Genomic DNA, 24,388 nt, shown 5'->3' on the forward strand with positions numbered 1-24,388 from the left:
TGGTCGGAGTCCTTGGCTGAGAGGGAAACAGTCGAATGTATGGGTATAGTTTTGGGAGATGATATTTTTTTCCTTGTAAACCATCTGTCTGTTATGCATTGTATTAGTGTTATGTTTAACTTTACACATTTGAGTGTTTTCCTCTTAGTTGGGACCTGTGCTTGTGTCTGGATGAGACTTTTAGGTGATCTCAAACTAAGTACTTTGACGGTGTGCTCTTGGAATCTGCATCTGTTCCCTATTTGAACCAATTCCCCTTTGTCTTACCTTTTCTTTTGTGCTTTAATTGTAATTCTAGAACTTTTTACTATCCCATTTTCTTCCTTTTTACTGGCGCTGGTATGACCTTTATGTGCTGCAAGCGCCGTAAAACCCTCAAAAACAAAAACAAACAATCCAACAAGAAATGTATTATCGATTTTTAGTCTTAATTAGTATTGGTTAATGTGGTAGCATTTTTTTTTTCTATTCTCAAAGGAGTAGCCCACCGGTCTGAAAAAAAAAACCAAAAGAAAAAACAAACTTTTATCATAAAATAGATAAAATAATAAATAAAATTTCCATTATTCATCCCCAAGGGGAAATTTGTCTTTAGGGTATATTCCATTGGAAGACTGGAATAACCCAGGCGTCAGCCGTAGTGCATCGCTGATTGAGAGAGGAAAGCAGAGTTGAATGTGGTATCTTGTGGTCTTGCGGGGTGGCCCTCGACTAATGAGCTGTAGGTCCGTGCGTGGTTCAAGTCGCTGTTAGTGTCAAGTTGAGTTCGGGGAAAATGTTCTTTACTCACATTTTTATTGTCTTCTTCACCACACTCAGGTATAAAACGAGTATCTAACTGGCAGGTAAAAATGTTGCTTGTGTCAAAAGAGTCTAAAAAATGAGAACCTGTTCAAGTTTATAGGTAGTACGCGCTTGGCTAAGATGCTCACAACATTGCCATCCGGAAATATTACGAACCAACACACAAAACTATGTGTATAACCTTGAACGTTTATAGTCTGTTTAATACGGTTTAGTGAGAATTACTCATAAACGCGGATGTCAAAAAACAATAACAAAGACCCGAATGACGTTAACTTCATTCTATATATATTATATATTATATATATATATATATATATATATATATAATATAACTTGTCACTCACATTACGTTCGTTTCTGTGGCTTTCGTTCACGTCGTCAGTCGGCATAATGTCCGAAGAAAAATAATGTATTCGTTTGAGGTGCTTGTCCTTGCTTATATATATATATAATATATAATATTCCCATTAACTTTCATTATTTATTTCTCTTTTTCTTCTCAGGAGAATGCTCATTTCCACATCTCAGAGGCCCTCATCGCAGCCTTCGAGTCGATGCAATGGAACCAGACGGTCAAGAAGACGGAGGCAGACATGCGCAGAGCCACCTCGTCATCGTCACGGACTACGTCATCGTCTACGTCATCGTCGTCCCACTCGTCGTCGTCGTCCGATGAGGAAATCCAGGAACTCCGGCAGAGAATCCGGTTACGGAAACGAGAAAAAATGCTGGAGGTCGGTGGAGGTTGTGTGTGTGTGGGGGGGGGGGGGGGTGTATTAATGATGATAATAGTAATAATAATAATGATAAAAATAGTAATAATAATAATAATAATTTTTAAAATGGTAATAATAATAATAATAATAATAATAATAATAATAACAATAATAATAATAATAATAATAATAATAATAATGGTAATAATAATTGACTTGACTTAAGGCCTTTCGCTTTCTAATCATCCGATCGGGACGCCTCGGCTGCCTTTTTAATCATCTGTGTCATTTCCTTCCACTGTTCACGGTCTTTTTTTTGTGGATGCTAATTTCGTAAGGTCTTCCTTTGAATAATAATGATAATGATGATAATAGTAATAATAGTAATAATAATTTAAAAAATGGTAGTAATAATACTAATAATAATAATAATAATAATAATAATAATAATAATAATAATAATAATAATAATAATAATAATAATAATAATAATTAATAATAATAATAAATAATAATAATAATAATAATAATAATAATAATAATAATAATAATCATAATAATAATAAGAAGAAGAACTATAAGAATAATCATAATAATAATAATAATAATAATAATAATAATAATAATAATAATAATAATAATAATAATAATAATAATAATGTTATGATATTTCCCTTCTATCTCTACAGAGAGGCCAAAAATTTCCCTCAGTCAGCGACGACCTGGAAGATGGTAAGTCTGGGAGTTGGTGGACAGTTGATGAAGCTAATGGTAGGGTCTCATCTCTCTTGTCGCTTTGTCTATAGATAGTATGCGCTTGGCTAAGAATCTCACAACATTGCCATCTGAAGTGTAACGGACCAACACACAAACTATTTGCAACATTTAACGTTTATAGCCTGGTTAATACGGTTTAGTGAGAATTGAATTACTCATAAACGCAGATGGCAAAAAAAACGAAAAAAAACAACAACAACAAAGACCTGAGTGACGTCAACCTCGTTCAATCTATGGTGTTTTTACCTTTTATTTTCTTTTTTTTTTTTCCCTGCCGGATTCGGTTACCAAAACGACCACAGCCAGATGTAAGCATATGTGCGTGTTTCTGGGAACATCTAGTCTAAATTGGTGTGAAGACCGGTTATTTGATCTTGTGGAATGACACTACTTGCTTTTGGTTCAGAAGGACCTGGGTTCGAGCTTGACTCTCCGCATAGTTGTGAGTCCTTGGAAAAAAGCTCTTTACTCACATTCTCTCACCGACCGTACTCAAATTGTAAACTGAGTACCTGGTCGTTAACAGCGTTGTCTCTGTTGAAAAAATTTGTAAGATCGCCTAACAGGCATCATGTCTCGTTCTATATATATGTTACCTGTTGCTGTTGGTCAGGGACCCTTTGTAGAACACTTTGAGCACGTTTAGTGGATATTGCGCTATATAAAAGGGCAAGTGTATTTTTTAGAGATCGGACTCTCTTTTAATAAAACATATTTTTATTGTTACACCCAATAGGGAACTTGTCTCTACAGTCTCTTTAAAAAAGAAAAGAGGGGGAGGGGGGGGGGGGGGAACGGGGGGTTAGCCGCATTGCTTAAAGTGAGCTAAAGAGTTAACTCATTCAATCCTAGATATTTTCGCTGTTTGATTTTTGTTGTTATTATCATATTACAACTGCTAGAAATTTAAAAATATCGCCGCTCAGCATCCTCCCCCTCCCCCCCCCCCCCCCCCCCCACACACACACACACACATCCAGATTAGAGTTTTACTACTCCATATCTTATTATGCGTTTTGGGTTTTTATCACTCATTTTGTGCTGTTATGTTTTCCCAGGAACTATCCAAGGCATGTCACCTCCTACTCCCCATGGTAAGTAAGGCTATGGATGACGGAATATAACTGAAATATGAACTAACTGCTGCCAAAAATTGACCGACTCTTTGACTTTTTAAGAGCACTGCATGATGTATACATCTTGATCTGTGGCGAGTTATTCCATGTATTTTTAGTTAGTTGCTGTGAAAACATCTTCAACCAGTCTCTGTCAAAGCTTTATTTATTCATTTTTTTTCTCAGTCCCTTCCTCTAATTTCAAACCTTTGTCTTTAAATATGTTTGTGTGTGTGTGTGTGTGTGTGTAAATGAAATTTGATTTAAAAAGACAGGTCAAGGTCATTGCCCGCAAGTCACTTGGAACTTAAACTTAGGGCTTATAATTTTTTTAACCTCTCAAACTCAAAGCGATGTTTTCGATATTTTCTATGGGGATCCCCACTGGGACTCTGGGACGTACTGGCAATTTTCCTTTACCTTTTTTTATTTTGGTGTTGCTATCCATGACCCAACCTAAAAAAAATCACTCCAAAGCTTAGTTTAACCAGAGCCCTCTCTCCTCGTTATTTGTTATTCGTTACCGTTTTGTCATTTCAGGCATGGGAAGTGACGAGGACGAAGACAACCGAGAAATTGACATAACGCGTGAGTTGTTTTTTTTCTTTCTTTCTTTCTTTATTTTCATCAACTAAAAACCTTCTGCCCATTCACCCACCCTCGCTGCCCATTTATTTCTCTCTTCCCCCTTCCATTACTTTTCTCAGTGCTGATGGTTTTCCTCGGATCCGCGGAAATCCCGCGATTTTTGTGTCAAGAGGAGGACTTTCCTCCTTTGAAAAAAGGCATTTTCCTCAATCAAATTTTCTGGCTTTGAGAGATTTGATATGTGGTGGAACAAACTGGTGCAGTTTCCCCACTATCCAGAAGATAGCTAGAGTAGTTTGTCATCTCAATGTATCTAAAAGTGGGGGTTAGTGAAGTAAACATGTGGCATAAAGAAAACCATTCAGAATTTTCCTCCTTTTTCCCTTTTTGTCACCATCAGCACTGTTTTCTTTACGATTTGTGGTGATAATGAGTGTTCCTTTTCCTCTCATGCTTCTCGATCGATGTTGTATATTGTACGTATTTGTAACTAACTCATGATTAAATGCTTTGCTATGCTTACCCGAAGTGTGAGAAAGGAAAGCACGTGTTTTATTTAGTAATAGAGATGGTGGCGATTGAAATAGGCTTCAACAGTCGTGACGTCACTTCCTTCATAATGACGCCTTGTAACTTAGTAACTGGTTCAAAACTATCGGAACAATGGTGGACGCCCTTATGAAATATTTCTCCGACTTGCATAAAAGTGTATCAAGAGGAGGAAAACATTATAAACCTGATCATGTTTTGACTTTTATACAGTCTGATCACATGACACGTGAAAAAGTTCTAGCCAGCATAAAGAATAAAAAGTACTGATTTTCTTTGTTTAGAACCAAGCTGCTCGTTTGTGGTTGGACGTGACATCAGACTATTGAATCCTATTGAAATGTTTTGGTAAAGAAAGTCCACTTGACATTTGTGTAATTGAGAAAAGTGTATTGGAACAAAAAGGTGTCAGAAAAAAAAGAAAATACATAACTGGCAGGTACACATAAAAAATACGTATTATTGTTGTTTGTGATTTAGATAACAACAAAGTCCAGGTTATAGTGACCTAAAGTATGTGCCTGTTGTGTTCAGTGATGTTTTCACATGTATTCATTCATTTAAATGGTTGTTATCAGTGACTTCTTATATAGTAGACAATGGTTGTTATCCTTTCACGTTCAAACCGTTTCATGGTAGCTTTTATTTATAAAATTGCTTTGTTTTTCATGCCTTGCGTGTTGTAAATATCAATGCATTATTTTAAGAAATCAAAAAGTTTAAGTGCTACAAGTGCTTTTATCATGTGTACAGTAGCGTCTCTCCAATCCAAACACCTCCGTTCCCAGCATTTGTCCTGATTGTGGAATCAGTCCCTGAAGTGTACAAATAATAATGATAATAATAATAATAGTAATAATAATAATAATAATAATAATAATAATCGTAATAATAATAATAATAATAATATAATATAATAATAATAATAATAATAATAATATATAATAATAATTAATAATAATAATAATTAATAAATAATAATAATTATATATAATAATAATAATAATAATAATAATAATAATAATAATAATAATAATAATAATAATAATGTAATGTAAAAAATATAATAATATAATAAAATAATAATAATAATAATAATAATTAAATTAATAATTAATAATAATAAATGATAATAATATAATAATAAATAATAATTTAAATAATAATAATGATAAATGATAATAATAATAAATAATAATAAAATAATATATAATAAATAATAATAATAATAATAATAATAATGTTGGGAACAGTTAATCGGAGGTGATCACTAGATTTTAAAGTTCTGAAAGGAGAGTACAATGAAATTACTTTGCATAAATATGAAGGAGCAGTTTTGTTGATATATTTAAAGCAAAGAACAGCAATTGTATATTGGAGTCTTAATTCAACAGGTAGAGAAATCTGATCTGGATGGTGGAGTTGTGGGTTAGAGAGACGCGACTGTATTTCTTAAATACAGGGTGGTTCAGTCAAATGTGAACACTTAATGGGTACCATTCGGTGATACTTAATATAAGTTTTAAATGTCTGTTTGAGGCTATGTGGTCTGGTGGTATGACACTCACTTTCGGATCGGAAGGTCCTGGGTTCGAGCCTCACTCGGCGCATAGTTGAGTCCTTGGAAAAGGCTCTTTATTCACATTCTCTCACCGTACTCAGGTGTAAAATGAGTACCTGGCTGTCAACAGCGTTGTCTCTGTCCAAAAAAATGTTAATATCGCCTAACAGGCGTAATGTCTCGTTCTACATGTTACGTGTTGCTTTTGGCCAGGGACCCCATGTAAAGAGCTTTGAGCACGTTTAGTGGATATTGCGCAATATAAAAACTGAAGTTTTTTGGGGTTTTTTTTTTTTAATTAAAAAAAATGGCTTCCATTAACCTTAAAGCTCTTTTCAATTGGATATTTATAGAGTCAGGTAGTCATTGTCACTACACTACAATTTATAAACGATCATTTTTCTGTAAATGTTCGGTAGGCATGGTCGTGAAATTGTTGTTGCAACCCATTTGAAACATCAAGCAGTCAAAAGTACATGTTATGTAATACTAACTTGTTTAACAGTGCATTGTAATTGTATCAACTAACCTTCATGATAAACAACGCAGCATTGTGACATTTTATGCTCATCTACCTCCCCCCCCCCCCCCCACCCCCTTCTATCCTCCTTTATCCCTCAACTCTTTCTCTATCCCTCAATCAATTCTCCTCCACCACCCCCTACCCCCTCCTTTCCCCACTTCCACTTCCCTTCCCGCCTTTTTCGAAACCAAAAATGCCTTTCTGAAACTCCGTACTGTCTGCCACCAGTGTCTGCAGCAGACGACTTGTCTTGCAATGAAGGGGAAGTCACTCCTACCAACCTGCAGGCTATGGCGTCAAAGGGACTTAACTTGTCTATGGCGTCGCTTTATTCAGGTATTCCTCACAAACTCAAAGTCAGACAACATAGACTACACAAGCATTTTAAAACGTTGTATTATTCAGTTGCGCTTTGCGCTCATTAGCCTAATGAGAATCGTATTCTTTGGTACAAATCTGCTGTTAAAAAATAGAGACTTATTGAACCAGGGAAGTGAGGGAATGAGGCGTTGTAAATTTATGTCATCAGCATCAATTTGTCCCATTTTTTAATACACTAAAGATATAATATATTCAATAGCCGCACAGTATACAACGTTTTAGTTAATTATATATATATACAAATATATAAATGAAAATAAATGAGTTTAATAATGATGCCTTTACTAGTATTTAGGCTTCATAGTGGTTTAATTAGGCCATGCATTTATAAAAAGGTGAAGTATCTTATCACTCGACAAATTCCTCTTGAAATTTACTCACTTTAAATTTTTGGCACAAGATGAAATTTAATTTAGAATACACAGGAAACCAGAATCCCTTTATGAAAAATTAAAAAAAAATAATAGTAATATATGACTATATGAATATTTATGAAATTTTAGGGTGGAAAAATAATTTTATTTTTTAAATAAAAAAGAAAGAAAAGAAAATATTGTCAGTTTTTTTTTTAAAGGACATGTTTTGTCTTGTAAAAAAAAGATTAAAAACAATTATATTATTTGTTTTCTTGTTTTGTTTTTTTTTGTTTTTTTTTTTTGGTTTTGGTTTTTTTTTTTTTTTTTGGGGGGGGGGGGGTTTCGTTGTTTTGGGGATTTTTTGTTTTGTTTTGTTTTTGTATTTTTTTCCGTGGATACATTTGATGTTTGTATATTGTATGATATTGTATTTACATAGCTTTTGCATGAGACCAGTGTTGTAAAAGGACTTAACTGATTAACACATTTCTACTGCCATAAATGTTTTGAGCTTAAACATTGAAAAGTTTTCTTGCCAACATTAAGTATATAGTTTTCTGGCCGGATTTTAAAAAGTTTTCTTGCCAACATTAAAAAGTTTTCTTGCCAACATTAAAAAGTTTTCTGGCCAACATTAAAAAGTTTTCTGGCCAACATTAAAAAGTTTTCTGGCCAACATTAAAAAGTTTTCTGGCCAACGTTAAAAAGTTTTCTTGCCAACATTAACACGTTTTCTGGACAACATTAAAAAGTTTTCTGACCAATATTAAAAAGTTTTCTGGCCAACATTAAAAAGTTTTCTGGCCAATATTAAAAAGTTTTCTGGCCATTATTAAAAAGTTTCCTTGCCAACATTAAGTAAATAGTTTTCTGGCCGGCTTTTAAAAAGTTTTCTTGCCAACATTAGGAAAAAAAAGCAAACCAAACTGCTGTTTGAAGACTGTGGCTTTGCCTATAAGGCTACAAAATTTTAATTTACTCCTAATATTTTTAATTTTTTTTACTCAATTGCCAGATTGAATTATTTTTTGTTGTTTATAGTTAAGATTATTTAAGCAGGAAATCCATGGTGTCCATTAAATAATAATAATAAAGACTTTTTTTTTTTTTTTTTTTTTTTTTGGGTTGTTTTTTTTTAAATTTTCGTCTCATTCTTATATATCACCCACTTCCCATCTCTTCCCTTCCCTCTGCCCACCCCCTACACACACACACACACACACACACACACACACACACACATCTACGCACACACAACATTTTCACTACCACCTACACACCCCACACCACTTTTTGAATACGTGCCAATTTCTGTTATTAACAATATTAATATTATTATTATTATTATTATTATTATTATTATTATTATTATTATTATTATTATTATTATTATTATTATTATTATTATCATCATCATCAATAGTTTAATGATAAGTTTTATCTCGATACAGAAATCAACTTAAGATGGCCCTTGCTAGATTTCAAATGATTAAAGTTTGTACATATTTGGGCAGTTTGCCAAAGAAATAAAAATAAGCTTGTTTCCTTTGAAATAGATATAAGTAAATATGCATTGTTTGTTTTTTTTTTGTTTTTTTTTTTTGTTTTTTGTTTTTTTAAATAAATAAAGCTCAAAGCTTAAACATTACTTTTTTTTACAAAAACATATTTTTAAGTCTCTGTCAATGTTTCAAATTTATTTGATATAGCTGTTTTTTGGGGGGCTTTTAAACAATTTTTTTCACTTCTTTTGAGTAATAACTGAAAGTGGGTCTGTTTGTGTGTCAGTGTGTGTGTATGTGTGTGTGCATGTTAGTGATATTTTAGACTGTCATTCTTTTAACTTTGAAGCGCATAGATCATGACCTAATCGGTGAGCTAATATGAGCAAAAGTGTCTTACCCAAGACACACTGTTAAGACCAGGATTTTATTATTGTCACGGATAAGGAATAACAGTATGTGCTTGAATTTGTATGTACGTATTTCGATATAAAGACTTGCTATTCTCAATGTCTGTATTATTGTTATTTATTTTGTTTCATTGGTACTTAAGAGATGGTTTTGACATATTTTTATTTCTTATCATTTATTTATGATTCTATCTTTTACTCTTTATTCAGAAACTGAGCTGCAGCGATCCAACCAGCAGGCACAACAGAAATCAATGTAAGTTTTAGATGTCGTTTGATAAGATTCAAATCTTTATTCTGAGTGGAGTTCCTGGTCTCCCATCGTAGCCATCGTTATGTTATAGCCTGACACTGAAACCCAAAAAGACTGGCATTTTGACGTCATTATTTGGTTTTTGCACCGCCTATTGAGTTGTCGTTAGTAGAGCTCATGGAAACAAGTGGTCCCATTGGTTGAACTATTGAATACAACTCACGATTTGTTTTCTTTTGTAGCCAGAGACTGGCATTTTGACGTCATTTTTTGGTCAGTGTCAGGCTATAAGTCAACAATGGCTATGCTCCCATAGTGGGCAGGGAGGCATTTACTGCGTCTTCTATCCCCCTAAATCTGTTTTCCAACATGCTTTCTGTCTTTGTCTTGGAATGAGATTTCTTGGTTTTATCCTGGCCCTGGCTGGATACCCTGACTGGGAGGGAAACAGTCAAATGTATAGTTTGGGAGATGATATTTTTTTTCCCTTGTAAATCATCTCTCTGTTATGGATTGTATTAATTTTTTTTTGTGTGTTATATAATATAGTGTTATATATATATTTAATAATTTGTAAGTATTTGAATGTATTCCTTTTAGTGGGGACCTGTGCTTGTGTCTGGATGAGACTTTTAGGTGATCTCAAACTAAGTACTTTGATAGTGTGCTCTTGGAATCTACACCTGTTTCTTATTTGAACCAATTCCCCTTTTGTTGGATGCTTTATTGTAATTCTTGAACTTTTTTAGGATCCCATTTTCTTCCTTTTTACTCGCGCTGATATGACCTTAATGTGTTGCAAGTGCCGTAAAACCCTCAAAAACACAAATAACACACATCTTTATTTCTTTGTCTGAAAAAAAAAGATATGAGTATTTACATAGCACATGTGCACTAAATGTTTCTAAACGCTTTACAAGTGGTGTGAAACAAACAGCAACTTAAAATGTAGGATGATAAATATGAAGCGTTAATCTAATTAGAACAATATCCGCTTAATGTGCTCAAAGCAAAATGCTTTACAAAGGGTCCCAAGCCAACGGGAACATTTAACACGTAGGACAAGACAAAATGCCTCTTAGGCAATCTTACAATTTTTTTTTTGTTTCGATAGAGACAACGCTGTTCCATAAGTTATCACCCAAGAGAGCTCAGCTAGAGAAGACTAACTTTGGACCCCTGATCATTGATCACACGACTCCATGTTAAAAAATGAAGACATGGTGTGCCTCGCTAATTCCTGCTGTAACATTTATCTATCTCCACCATTCCAACCTATTACATATTAAAAATGCTACCTGTAAGAGTTGAATCCTTCAGTTCCGTAGTGCTCATTGAACTGGTTTTTAACCCTGTGTCTTCATCCCTAAAAGGGCTATAGCAATTGCTTTTAACCATTTGGATAGGACATTAGTCTATCGCAAAGTACTTTCAGCCAGGTTATATAGACCCGGCTATCCAGTCACTGCTGGGTGGACAGGCGGGGGGTCAGAATGATATCTTGACTTCACTTAGGAATGTCCCTGTTCCATTTACGTGTGAATGTGAAGCAAGTGCTCTACCAACTGAGCTATCCAGACCTCATAACAGGAGACAGGTATAATAAATAAATACATTATTTAAAATTTCTGAATCTTTGCATGCTCCTCACCAGATCACAACAAGAAGAAGCAGCTCTAACAGCTGGGTCAGCCGAGTCTGTTGCTATCTCTCTCTTGAAGAAGTTCTCCGAGAAGAATCTGCCCAAGGCATCGGAGCTGAAGTGGCTTGTATCGGAGAGGGATGCCCCTCAGAGGGTAAGGGAAAAAAAAAAAAATAGATTGGGGAGAATTTGTGGAATAGGGAATGAGATTAGCGGAAGAGTAGCGTCCCTTTATTGGACGTCACCTTACAGAGAGAACGTCAATTTGGTTTTAAAGTGTCTCAGGCCGCTTTCACCGGAAGCCAGGACAAGATATGCATGCGCACAACCAACACAACGTTCTCTCTCTAATAACTTTTCCACCGGTGACGTCACAGACTATGGGTGACGTCCAATCAAGGGACGCTACTCTTTTGCTAATCTCATTCCCTATAGGATTCACGTTCTTAAAACAGTATTATATTGATGCTGTGCGCTTTTGTATTCGGAAGATATTCAATACATTTATGTCGATTATTTGCCCTAAAAATTGCATTTGTCTTTTTCTTATTGTACGAATTAGTAACCGTTTAGTTTCAGAATCAAAAGAAAATTTACAATTACTCCTTGATAAAATAACAATCAGAATCATTACATTTAAAACGAATGAAATGCACAGTGGCATTTGTATCTGGAGGCAGTGTGGCTCAGTGGTGGGGTCTTTGCTTCGTATCCTAATGCTACCGAGTTCGACTATTCGTCTCGTTGTGTGGCCTAGAGCAAGTCGCCTCTCCCTTGCTCACTTTGCGGCGCTGCACTACGGCTGATGCCTAGGTTACTCACAACATCCGCCCAGTCAGAGATATTCTTCCAACACACAAAACTATGCGTAACCTTAAATGTTTATATTTATATTTCTGATTGATATAATTTATTGAGAAGTAATCACAAAAATTGCTGTCTCAAACAATAACAAAGAGCTGTCAATTTCATTCCTTCTATAGGAATGTCTGATGACGAAGACTTTAAAAATGGATTATTTTTTAAATGAAAAATATGTAATTCGATTCTAGTTTATATATGTTTTATTGGGGACAATACATATAGTTTGTAAATTTTGCTGCTCGAAGCTCGAAGAAATAAATAACAATGTGAAATTGACTGTAAGCTTCAATTTAATTACGAAAACAGATCAAATAGACATTTTGGGTTTCCCCTTTATCAACAAACAGGAAGAATGAAACACTACAGATGATGTGGTAACAACAAGATATGAAGTGAATAGATGATGTGGTAATGGTTCGCCACTGCTGCTGAAATGACCTAAATGTGTCGCAAGTGCCGTAAAACCCTTAAAAACAAAAAAAAAACACTGTTACCTTGGGCCTTTATAGAGTAAAATTGTCTCTATATTCCTTTGATGTTTTATTTTTGCAGTTACTCCCCTTGCCAGCCTCCATTCCAGTGTCTCCAGACGATGCCGACAACAACACAACCACTCAGGTGAGGAGACTTTTAAAAAACCGAAAAAAAACAACCTTAGTAATGAGAGACATTCCACAATTTACTGTCATTTTTTTCTTTTTTTTTTTAAAAAATATCTGTTTATCTATTTTCTTTTTATTTATTTATTTATTTATTTATTTATTTATTTATTTATTTATTTATTTATTTATTTATTTATTTATTTATTTGTTTATTTATTTATATTTATTTCTTTATTTATATTTTATTTATTTGTTTATTTGTTTATATAACTTTTCTTCTCCCTTTTAAACAAAATTGACTTTTTCTAAAAAAAAATAAAAAAAGATGAATTGATAAATCAATGAAAAAAATGCTGATGTATAGAATGATGACTGTCGTGTTTGTGTGAAGGAGGAAAACATGTAGGAGGCACGTGCTATTATGGGAGGCGGGAGAATGGACAAAGGAGTGGAATAGGAGATCAAAAATTATAATGATTGGATTCGACAAGGGCTGGGGCTGGAGACAGCCTGGATGGTATATGTTACCAATCATCTCATGACGTGCTATTGTAGGTCTGGGTAATGTAAATGTCGCTGCTTGAAGCTTGTAGAAATAAATAACAAGATGAAATTGAATATTGCGTCATTTAAATTAAAAGTTTTTTGGGGATTTTTTTTTGATTTTTTTGTGTGTGTGTTTGTTTTTTTTTTAGTTTGCTTTTTTTTTCATGGGGAATAAAAAAAATGTCAAGTATTAAAAAACATAAAAGATTTATATTTATTTAATTTGCCTCCTTTCCTTTAATTCAGTCCAGACTCGTCTGAGATTGTTAAAAGTTTTGAATAACACCAAATAATTGATTCTGTTTAATTTGCCTCATTTCCTTTTAATTATCACTCCAGACTCGTCTCAGAGGAAATTTGGAATGGGCACCCCCTAGGGCTCAGATCATCTTCAGTATTCATCCCTCTGAAAAGTAAGTAAAAATCAGAAACATTACATCTAATTCAGAAAAGTGAGTGGAGCAGGCACTTATGTTGATAACAACAAGAGATGAAGTGAGTAGGAAAGTGCCAGAAGACAATAGAGAATAAAAATTTCGCGGCGGCGATGGGGGTTTGAACCTGCGACCTTACTGGTACGACAACTCCGCCTGTCCGGGGAGAGCGTGACTCTACCGTGTGGGCTACCCACGGAGTTGTCGTACCAGTAAGGTCGCGGGTTCAAACCCCCATCACCGCCGCAAAGTTTTTATTCTCTATTGTCTTCTGGCACTTTCCTACTCACTTCATCTCTTGTTGTAAACATTACATTTAAAATGAATGAAATACATTTCTATGTTTTAGCTTGTGCCAGAAACAGGTTTGACAATACAGTTTTCCATATCAAATCATGTATTTGATGTATGAAATAAAAAATATTTATATATATATATACGGTATTTAGCTTCTTTTTTTTTTTCTTTAATTTTTAGGAGGGCTGTAGTCCTGGCGAGACAAAATCACCGATGTGCTGGATGTGGAACTAGAGTGGATCCTGGTAGGTTTTGGGTTCAAACCTTCTCTTGTCTTGTTACTTCCAAGTCTTAACTAGCCTTTACTTTACATGTCGGGTTCCACTTCACTCTTACCTGTTGTCATAATCTAATTCCCATTTCTTCTTCATTTTTAAATGAACATTTAAAAAAAAAAATTTTATGAAGAAGTATAGAAAAGAACATAGCAGAAACCAGTGGGAGAGGAAATAGAAAAAAGACGATGGAGGTGGATTGGACACACCCTTAGAAAGAATGACTCCACTGTAACAAAGAAAGTATTGGTCTGGAACCCTCAGGGCAGAAGATCAAGGGGAAGGCCACGAGGAATATGGAGAAGAATTAAAGAAGCTGATATACAAAGAAGTGATAAGACATGGAACGAGTTTTTGTTTTTAAAGTTAGCTCGGGATAGAGAAGGATGGATGGAAACTGTTTGTCTGTGGCCGGGGTGAAAAAGGCAATGATGATGATGATGACTTCCCATTTCTGATGAGCTCGTCACCGTTATCTCACTTTTTTTTTTATTGTTTCGTTTTTTGTTGAGAAATATTTCTCTGCCGTCTATCTGGATTTATGTTTGTTATTGTTTTTGTTGTTGGCTGATTAAGGGTTTTGAGCCTGAAACGTTTCCTGTTTGGTATTTTGTTGACTTTTTTTTTAAGCTGTTAAAGTCATTTTTTTTTCATTTCATTTTTTATAGTATTATGACATTGACTCATTCTGCACTCCCTACCTACCATCCCTATCAACATTTCTTACACTCGCTTTCAGATTGGAAGGTCCTGGGTTCAGCCTCGCTCGGCGCATAGTTGAGTCCTTGGAAAAGGCTCTTTACTCACATTCTCTCACCGTACTCAGGTGTAAAATGAGTACCTGACCGTTAACAACGTTCTCTATGTCGAAAAAAAAAATTATAATATTGCCTAACAGCATCATGTTTCATTCTACATGTTAAGCGTTACTGTTGGCCAGGGACCCCTTGTAAAGCCTTTGAGCACGTATAGTGGATATCGCGCTATATAAAAACTCAATTTTTAAATATTTTTTTTAGTTTTTGAACTCCTCTCACTTCCCAATTTCCATTTCAGCGTATGCCAAGCGGTACCGGTACTGTGAATACCTGGGCAAATATTTCTGCCAGTGCTGCCACGGCGCCGAGCTGTCCATCATTCCGGGCAGGGTGATAGAACGGTGGGACTTCACGCGCTACCCCATCTCCAACTTCTCTTTCCACCTGCTGGAGAAAATGTGGGCGGAGCCGCTGTTCCACATGGACAACGTCAACCCAAGCCTGTACAAGCGTGTCAAAGGCCTGGAGGCCATACGAGATGGGAGGCGACAGTTGATGCATTTGCATGCCTTGTTGGTTGTGTGTAAACGAGATAACAAGTGAGTATAGTAGTGTCTTAGAAACATGTCCTTCTTCCTCTTCTTCTTCTTCTTTTTCTTCTTCTTCTTCTTCTTCTTCTTCTTCTTCTTCTTCTTCTTCTTCTTCTTCTTCTTCTTCTTCTTCTTCTTATTATTATTATTATTATTATTATTATTATTATTATTATTATTATTATTATTATTATTATTATTATTATTATTATTATTATTATTATTATTATTATTATTATTATTATTATTTTATTATTATTATTATTATTATTATTATTATTATTATTATTATTATTATTATTATTATTATTATTATTATTATTATTATTATTATTATTATTATTATTATTATTATTATTATTATTATTATTATTATTATTTTATTATTATTATTATTATTATTATTATTATTATTATTATTATTATTATTTATTATTATTATTATTATTATTATTATTATTATTATTATTATTATTATTATTATTATTATTATTATTATTATTATTATTATTATTATTATTATTATTATTATTATATTTTATTTCATATTCTAGTTCATACTGCTGATTTGTCAAGTCTTCCGATTTGACTGGGTGGGTTCCTGACCTCCCATAGTGGGCAGGGGGGTGCTTGCTGTGTCTTCTATCCCCCTGTATCTGTTTTCCAATTGCCTTCTGTCTTTGTCTTGGAATGAGATTACTTACAAGTTTTGTCCTGACCCTGGCCAGAGTCCTTGGCTGGGAAAGAAATAGTTGGATTTATAGTTTGGGAGATGATTTTTTATTCCTTGTAAATCTTCTCTCTGTTATGTACTGTCATCTTTTAATTTTTTAACATATGATTTGTTAACATTTGAGTGTATTCCTCTTAGTGGGATCTTGTGCTGGGGTCTGGGTGAGGCTTTTAGGTGACCTCAAACTAAGTACACTGATAGTGTGCTCTTGGAATCTACATCTGTTCCCTATTTGAACCATTTCCCCCATGTCTTACTTTTTCCTCAAGTCCTTTTAATTGTACATCTAATGTTGAGGATGTACAAAAAGGGTTGATTTAATCATTCATGACAAGAACTCTTTTTGATAAACATCTCAGTTCAAACATTTTCACCATTCGACTGATTATGTCATTCACTGTAACATATCTTCTTCTTCAAGTACCAAGTCTGTGCCAGACATCGGTGATCATGGTACGCCATTCATCTCTCTGATCAGATAACCTCAGAAAACTAATATTACTCATCTCTTTCTTTGTCACCCAGCTGTTCAAACTATTCAAATATGTTTTTCTTGGTCTACCTTTGCTCTTTTTACCTTCTATCTTTCCTGTGAGAGCAAGATGTTCAATACATTTATGTCGATTTAGGTGCCCTAAAAATTGCATTTGTCTTTTTCTTATTGTACGAATTAATAACCTTTTAGCTTCAGCTTGCTCTAATACTTCTTCATTAGTTTTCTTCTCTGTCCATGAGATTCTTAACATCATTCTAAGAAACCACATTTCTGCTGCCTCCAGTTTCTTTCTACTGTCTTCTGTAATTGTCCAGCTTTCGCAGCCATATAATATTACTGACCATACATAGACCTTCAAAACCCTAACACTGTAACAAATATTATATGTAATATACAATTGTTGAATTCCCTCCCTGTGTAGATTACTGAATGAGATCCGTCGTCTTCCGTCCCACTGGATTGAGAGTGACAACGTCTACTCCATGGAGGATTTCACACAGGTAAGCTGTAATCGAAGATTTAACATTACGAGATGTGTGCGGCTGTGTGGTCTAGTGGTTAGTGGTCTGACACTCGCCTTCGAATATCCAGGATTCGAGTCCCGCTGTGATAGAAGAATGATACCATTTGATGGAGAGCTTTGCACGAAATAATTTCCCATATACTCTGATAATGTAAATGCAGAGCTGCCAACCTACCGCACAAAATGCGGAATTCTACCCATTTTCAGCGATTGTACGCTTGTACGCATTTCCCCCAAGATTGTACCCATTTTCAATGTACGGAGTCACTTCGGTTTTCTTTAGTTGTAATAGCCCGGATGCTCATATCGCTGTTATCTTAAGCTTGCTGGATCGTTCAAATTTGTACTCCTATTGTTTTAGTCCGATATCATGACATCGAATATTCATCTTTAGCCCGGAAGTCCGTTACAAGCTTTTACTTTTACACGTTTAGGTGTGACTTTATGTAAGTTTACCTTCCTCTTACTTTCACAATGGTAAGTTTCCGTCGATTTCAGGATTGTACCCATTTTTATGAAATCTCCCCCATTTTGAGGTCCCATTGTACACATTCTCATCAGATGGGGTTGGCAGCTCTGGGAAATGTTGCTGCTCGAAGCTCGAGGAAATAAATTAAATGGACGTTTCGGGTTTCCCCTTTATCAACAACACAGGATGAATGAAACACTAAAGACGAATGAGATAATGTAGAGGCGTTGTTAAGAGACTGGACCTCATTTAAATATCATACCACTTTTATTTTTATCTCTTGCCCCCCCCCCCCACGACCCCCCCCCCCCCATACATACCAGTATCATACGACTATGACTACTACTCTACTACTACATACGACAACGACACTACTACTAAAAGTACTACTGTTGCTTCTGCTCCTGCCCATCAATGTTTTTGTTTATTCATCTTGACGTCACTACCACTTTATCTCATTCGTCTGTAGTGTTTCATTCATCCTGTTTTGTTAATAAAGGGGAAACCCGAAATGTCCATTTCATCTGTTTTGATATATTAAATTGAAGCTTACATTCAATTTCACATTGTTATTTATACACTCTGATAGGGAAACAATTTCAGGTAAAGGGTATCCGTAATTCTCTCACTGTACTCAGGTGTAAAATGCAGGCCAGTGTTGTTGTGTCTTGTCAAAAAAAAAAAAACTGTAATAGCTCCTTAGATGCATGATGTCTCATCCTACTTATTGAGCGTTGCTATTGGATTTGGACCCCTTGGAAAGCGCTTTGAGCATATAAAGTGGATATTACACGATATTCAAGCTGAAGGTTTTCGGGAGGAGGTTTTGTTTTGTTTTGCTTTGTTTTTTTACAAGGTTATTTGGGTTTTGGGGGGTTTGTTGGTTTGTTTTTTTTGGGTTTTTTTTTGTTGTTTTGTTTTGGTTTTTTCTTTTGTTTTGTTTTTGTATACTTGTTCCTTTTTGTGTGAGGACTGTGTTTCAAATTATTGTGTGCAATGAACTTATAATAAAGTATTTAAAACAAAATTTGGATGACCTATGACCTACAGATCAATATCATTTTGTGTTACCAGGTTAAGAGTGGTCAGATGTTGTCGGCTATCAAATCCCTGGTGACGACAGCCAGGCAGCACGTGGCCGAATGCCAGGTAAGAACGACCCCATTTTTTTTCCCTGTGAAATGTTACCTGATTATTTGGGAGGTTTTTTTTGCTCAATCGCTTCTGTCTTGGGTTTTTTTTGGCAGTCTTTAACTCTTTCAGTGCTGAGGCTATAATTGGATTTCCGTCACAAAATGGCTGACACCTGATTGAGGCAGCGTGAGAATGACAGGCTAAGACAAAGCGACATTCGAATTTGGCGCAAAATCTCAATTAAGATACCCCCCCCCCCCCCCACCCCTATGGCCAATTGAATGTTCTAATGAAAGAAATGATACTATTGGTTCAATTTATTGTACTTTTGTAGAAAGTAGCATTGGATTACATTATTATTTTTGCCTTTCAAGACCGGCCCGCACTGTGCGGCCATTGGCCAGTAGAACAGATTCTGCTCGGGCCGCACAGTGTGGCCAATGGTGCTGAAAGAGTTAATAGGGGAGAAAAGTGGTGATATCACACCTTCTACTTTACAGGTTCCAAAATCTTTGGAAGTGTGTATGTAACCAGTCAATCCAGGGAATATTAACATGAATAGGTTACATATTGAATCATAAAGTGGCATAACTAGTTTACTATGGTGAGGATGGTCGTAGAGAATATGGTCCAGATGGTTGTTGTGGTCATAGTGGTGTTGGTGGCTATGGTCCAGACGGTTGTTGTGGTCATAGTGGTGTTGGCAGCTATGGTCCAGATGGTTGTTGTGGTCATGGTGGTGTTGGTGGCTATGGTGGAGATTGTCGGGGTAATGTTGGTGGCTATGGTCATGGTAATGTTGGTGGCTATGGTCAGGGTAATGTTGGTGGCTATGGTGGAGATGGTCATAGAGGTAATGGCGGTGTTGGTGGCTATGATGGAGATGGTTGGGGTAATGTGGTAGGCTATGGTGGAGATGGTCGTAGTGGTAATGGTGGTGTTGGTGGCTATGGTTGGGGTAATGTGGTTGGCTATAATGGAGATGGTCGTAGTGGTAGTCTTAGTGACAGGGTGCAGATGGTCGTAGAGGTCATGGTGGTGTTGGTGGCTATGGTGCTGATAGTCGTAGTGATAGTGGTTGCTTGCTGTATTGTTGATGGTCGTAGTAATTATCTTGGTAGCTATAGTTGCAGTCATGGTGGCAGCAGCGAATGGAGTTGGGAAAAACTGCTAAAATTTGTAAGTCTGTGAAATATTTTTGAGCTCCTTAGGAAAGATTGAAGTTATCGCCATCTTGACGATGAAGAACGTCTGATCTGATCTACGGATATTTATCTCTTGAAAAGTATTTTATTTTGCGGGAAGGGAGGGGAGGGGGGTATTTTTGTTGTTGTTGGAGTTTTTCTGTAATTTCATAGGAATATGTTTGACCTTTTTTTGCTTCCATGTTCGTTTAGAGGGTTTTTCTTGTAAAGCTCTTTGAGCACATTTAGTGGATATTGCGCTATATAAAGCTCAATTTGTTTTGTTTTGTTTTTTTGTTTTTTATTTGTTTAGCTTTTTTTGGGAGGGGGGTGGGAGGGGGGAGTGGTGGAGAAGCTGGATTTTTTTATCTTGTTTGTCGATTCAAATACAAATCTGATTGTTTACAACTATGTATGTTTTTCTAGTGTGCTGAATGCAGGAGGCTGTAGAAGATAGACAGGCTAGAGGTTTGATGCTGACCTTTCACCTTGTTCCGACTTATTTATTATTATTATTACTATTATTATTATTTAAAATTTCCCTCTTCGTATACTTACATACGTTACACACACACGACACAAGCTTTATCGGTGTTAGAACGTACGCTTTTGGGATTGCTGGAGCTTCTCTTCTTTTTCTGTTTTTTTTCGTTTTTTTCTTTTTTTGTTTGTTTGTTTTGTTTTTGTTCTTTATGATCTCATTGTTTTTTGGGGTTTTTTGCCTTTAAAAGAAAAATTAAAAAGGAAAGAAATGCAGTGCTCTCATGTATATTCGAATTTTGGTTTATTGGGAGACCTGTTATATATTGTAGGTCATGCTTTCCAAATTTCGTAATATTGGTCAGATATATTTTCTTAGTTCTATCTGTACAATGTGTAGTACTCAGTGTAATTTTTCTTTTCTTTTTATTTTTTTCTGTTTTTTAAGCACAATTTTCTAGATCGAAATTATTTTTTAAATTGTAAATCGTCAACAGTGTTTTGTTTTGGGTTGGTTCAATTGATCAGCAGGAAGATTAGTGACTACTTTACTTAAACTTATAAACATGTGTAACACCTGCGTTGTTCACTTCGTTTTGCAACAGTCACCAATCACTGTCATAGAATGCTGAATATTGACTGTTTGCTGGGTGGAGTTCCTGACCACCCATAGTGGGCAGGGAGGTACATGCTGCGTCTTCTATCCCCCTATGTCTGTTTTCCAACAAGCTTTCTGTCTTTGTCTTGGAATGAGATTACTTGGTTTTGTCCTGGCCCTGTCCGAATTCCCTGGCTGGGAGGGAAACAGTCAAATGCATAGTTATTGTTTTGGGAGATTTTTTTTTTCTCCTTATAAATCATCTCTGTTACATAAAACATTTTTATATTTGTTATTTTGAATGTATAATGTAAGCATTTGAGTGTATTCCTCTTTGTTGGATTTTGTGCTTGTGTCCGGATGAGGCGATCTCAAACTAAGTACATTGGTGGTATCCCTATTTGTTCCTAGTTCCCCTTTGTCTTACTTTCTCTTGGGTGCTTTAATTGCAATTCTAGAACTTGTTACTCTCCCATTTTCTTCCTTTTTACTGGCGCTGATATAACCTAAACTTGTTGCAAGCGCTGTAAGACCCTTTAAAACAAACAAAAACATTGACTGTTTGGATTGGCCCGAATCATTTGGGGGTAAAGGTCAAGGGGGTGTGGTTATGTTCCCTTCACTATGAGTTTATTCATGTTGTGTGATAAATTTGTTTTAAGATTGATTTGCAATGACTGACTACTTGATCATGTCTCATCCTACATGTTAAGCATTGCTGTTGGTCAGGGACCCCTTGTAAAGCGCTTTTAGCACGTTTAGTGGATATTGTGCGATATAAAAGTTCAATTTTTTTTTTAATAAATCACTTTCTGTCTTCATAATATTTCCCTGTATGTTTGTATGTATGTATGTATGTATGTATGTATGTATGTATGTATGTATGTATGTATGTATGTATGTATGTATGTAAATGTCCCCCATAATTTTTGACGTGTTTTTGTCTGTCGTCCGAGGAAGGTGAATGGTCGAAAGGTCCTTTATTTTTTTTGTTCTGTTTTGTTTCGATATTTGTGAGACACGCTCACTCACACTCTATATTTTTCACATTGTTCATTTTGTTGTGTGATTTATTGTTTGTTTGATCGTTTGTATCCATCTTTGTTTGGTTTGTAGTTTCACTTTATTTTATTATTCTTTTTTTGGATATCCGTACTGTGACTTTGGGGTAGCGTAGTCATCAGATACTCGCTGCTTGATCTGAAAATCGCTGGTTTGAATCCTGTTTTTAAATGATTATTTTTTTATTTTGGTTTGTTTTTGTTTGTTTTGTTTTGTTTTTTTGTTTTTTGTTTTTTTTTTTGGTCTTTTTTGTGGTTGTTTTTTTTTTTTTGTTTTTTAGTTTTTTGGAAGGGGGGGGGGGGGGGGGGTTTTTCGGTGATTATTTTTTTTTTCGTGACCTTTTTGTTTAAAAAGCTTTATCGGCCTAATTTACATGAAAAGGGATTCAAGCAATTTATTTTTTGTGACCATCGCAACAAGATTATGTATTGAGAAGATTAAATAAGTCTATTTTGAATTTGTAGGTTAGATTTTTTTTTTCTCACTCACTTATTTTTTTCATTCTGTTTTATCTAATCCAGCACTTCACTGCCTTCATTTTATACCTACAATTTATTTTCATAAAATTTTATTATTAAAGATTTTTTTCATCATTTTTATTAATTAATTAATTTATTTATTATTTATGTATTTATTTATTTATTTATTATTTATGTATTTATTTATTTATTTATTTATTTATTTATTTATTTATTATTTATTTTTTATTTATTTATTTATTTACTTATCTATTTATTTTATACCTACAATTTATTTTCATAAAATTTTATTATTAAAGATTTTTTTTTCATTATATTATTTATCTATTTTTTATTTATTTATCTATTTATTTATTTATTTATTTATTATTCCTACACAATAAAACCTTGTTATGGACCTGATTATTCTTGCCCATGCAAGATTTGAAAGATTTTAATGAATAACATCTGGGTGGGGTTCCGACCTCCCATAGTGGGCAGGGAGGTACTTACTGTGTCTTCTATTCCCCTGAACCTGCTTTTCAATTGTTTCCTGTCATTGTCTTGGAATGAGATTACTTGGTTTTGTCCTGATCCTTGCCGGAGTTCCTTATCTGAGAGGGATATAGTCGAATGTATAGTTATAGTTTTGGGAGATGAGATTTTTTTCCTTGTAAATCACCTCTCTGTTATGCATTGTATTATGTTTAGTTTACATATTATATTATATGATTGGTAAACATTTGAGTGTATTCCTCTTAGTTGGGACCTGTGCTTGTCTGGATGAGACTTTTAGGTGATCTCAAACTAAGTACTTTGATGGTGTGCTCTTGGAATCTACACCTGTTCCCTATTTGAACCAATTCCCCATTGTCTTACCTTTTCTTTTGTGCTTTAATTGTAATTCTAGAACTTTTGACTATCCCATTTTCTTCCTTTTTACTGGCGCTGATATGACCTTAATGTGTTGCAAGCACCGTAAAACCCTTAAAAACAAAAACAAATGAATAACATTTTCACTAATTTTATGAAATAGTCTGTGCTTACCATTGAAGTCGATGTTAGCAAGAAAGGCAGTTTAGCAAGTATTGGTTTAACTTGAGCTTTTTTTATACAGTGCAATATCAACTAAACGTGCTCAAAGTGCTTTACAAAGGGTCCCTGACCAACAGCAACACGTAACATGTACAGGGCTGAGAATCTTCCGCCTAAAGGCGGATTTCCGCCTAAATGGTAGTTTATCTCCGCCCATCCCATCACATTTCCTCCTTTTTCAAATTTGCCGTGTCAAACATTTTCCTCAAAACCACAAAATCACCATTATGTCATATGTCATATTTTGACACCTGTGCTCAGTCTCGTGAAATTTAGTGACGGTCCCGTTTTTATGACGTTGGGCCAGACAGTATGGCACCAGATGTCACAATAGACACAGAAGACCAGTAGGTAGTGTTCTTTGATTAGTTAGTTGATGGTTGAAGGGGAAGGGAAGGGACAAATGGGTCTGGATTTTTTCCCTTGTTGTAGGTACCTATTGCTTTTTAAATCTCTCTCTCTCTCTCTCTCTCTCTCTCTCTCTCTCTCTCTCTCTCTCTCTCTCTCTCTCTCTCTCTCTCTCTCTCCCCCCCTTTGCCTTTCTTTCTATTTCTCTTTTCTTCTTCTTCTTTTTTTTTTTTTGGATATAGAATTCAAAAGGTCAATACAT

General features: G+C 35.0%; 2 protein-coding genes across 7 annotated transcripts in view; one reads left to right on the top strand and one right to left on the bottom strand.

Moving 5' to 3' along the window:
* LOC144955846 (uncharacterized) overlaps positions 1-24,388 on the bottom strand; it is a 340,128-nt gene that overhangs the window by 233,392 nt on the left and 82,348 nt on the right. The window lies entirely within an intron of this gene.
* LOC144955844 (uncharacterized) overlaps positions 1-24,388 on the top strand; it is a 136,511-nt gene that overhangs the window by 100,289 nt on the left and 11,834 nt on the right. For 3 of the 6 annotated variants that reach the window (XM_078886048.1, XM_078886045.1, XM_078886044.1), the window contains 13 exons: positions 1,311-1,541; positions 2,213-2,255; positions 3,359-3,394; positions 3,956-4,003; positions 6,865-6,972; positions 9,496-9,541; positions 11,193-11,334; positions 12,597-12,662; positions 13,532-13,605; positions 14,104-14,168; positions 15,255-15,555; positions 17,197-17,275; positions 18,842-18,916. In XM_078886048.1, coding sequence (XP_078742174.1) covers positions 1,311-1,541; positions 2,213-2,255; positions 3,359-3,394; positions 3,956-4,003; positions 6,865-6,972; positions 9,496-9,541; positions 11,193-11,334; positions 12,597-12,662; positions 13,532-13,605; positions 14,104-14,168; positions 15,255-15,555; positions 17,197-17,275; positions 18,842-18,916 — 1,314 coding nt within the window. Of the gene's footprint in view, positions 1-1,310; positions 1,542-2,212; positions 2,256-3,358; positions 3,395-3,955; positions 4,004-6,864; positions 6,973-9,495; positions 9,542-11,192; positions 11,335-12,596; positions 12,663-13,531; positions 13,606-14,103; positions 14,169-15,254; positions 15,556-17,196; positions 17,276-18,841; positions 18,917-20,511; positions 20,672-24,388 lie in introns of those variants that run through there. The other 3 variants (XM_078886049.1, XM_078886046.1, XM_078886050.1) reach the window with 2 other exon arrangements.

This window comes from Berghia stephanieae, chromosome 10 (genome assembly GCF_034508935.2).
Source record: "Berghia stephanieae isolate SIO BIC M18660-M18661 chromosome 10, UCSD_Bste_1.3, whole genome shotgun sequence".
Taxonomy (NCBI): domain Eukaryota; kingdom Metazoa; phylum Mollusca; class Gastropoda; order Nudibranchia; family Aeolidiidae; genus Berghia; species Berghia stephanieae.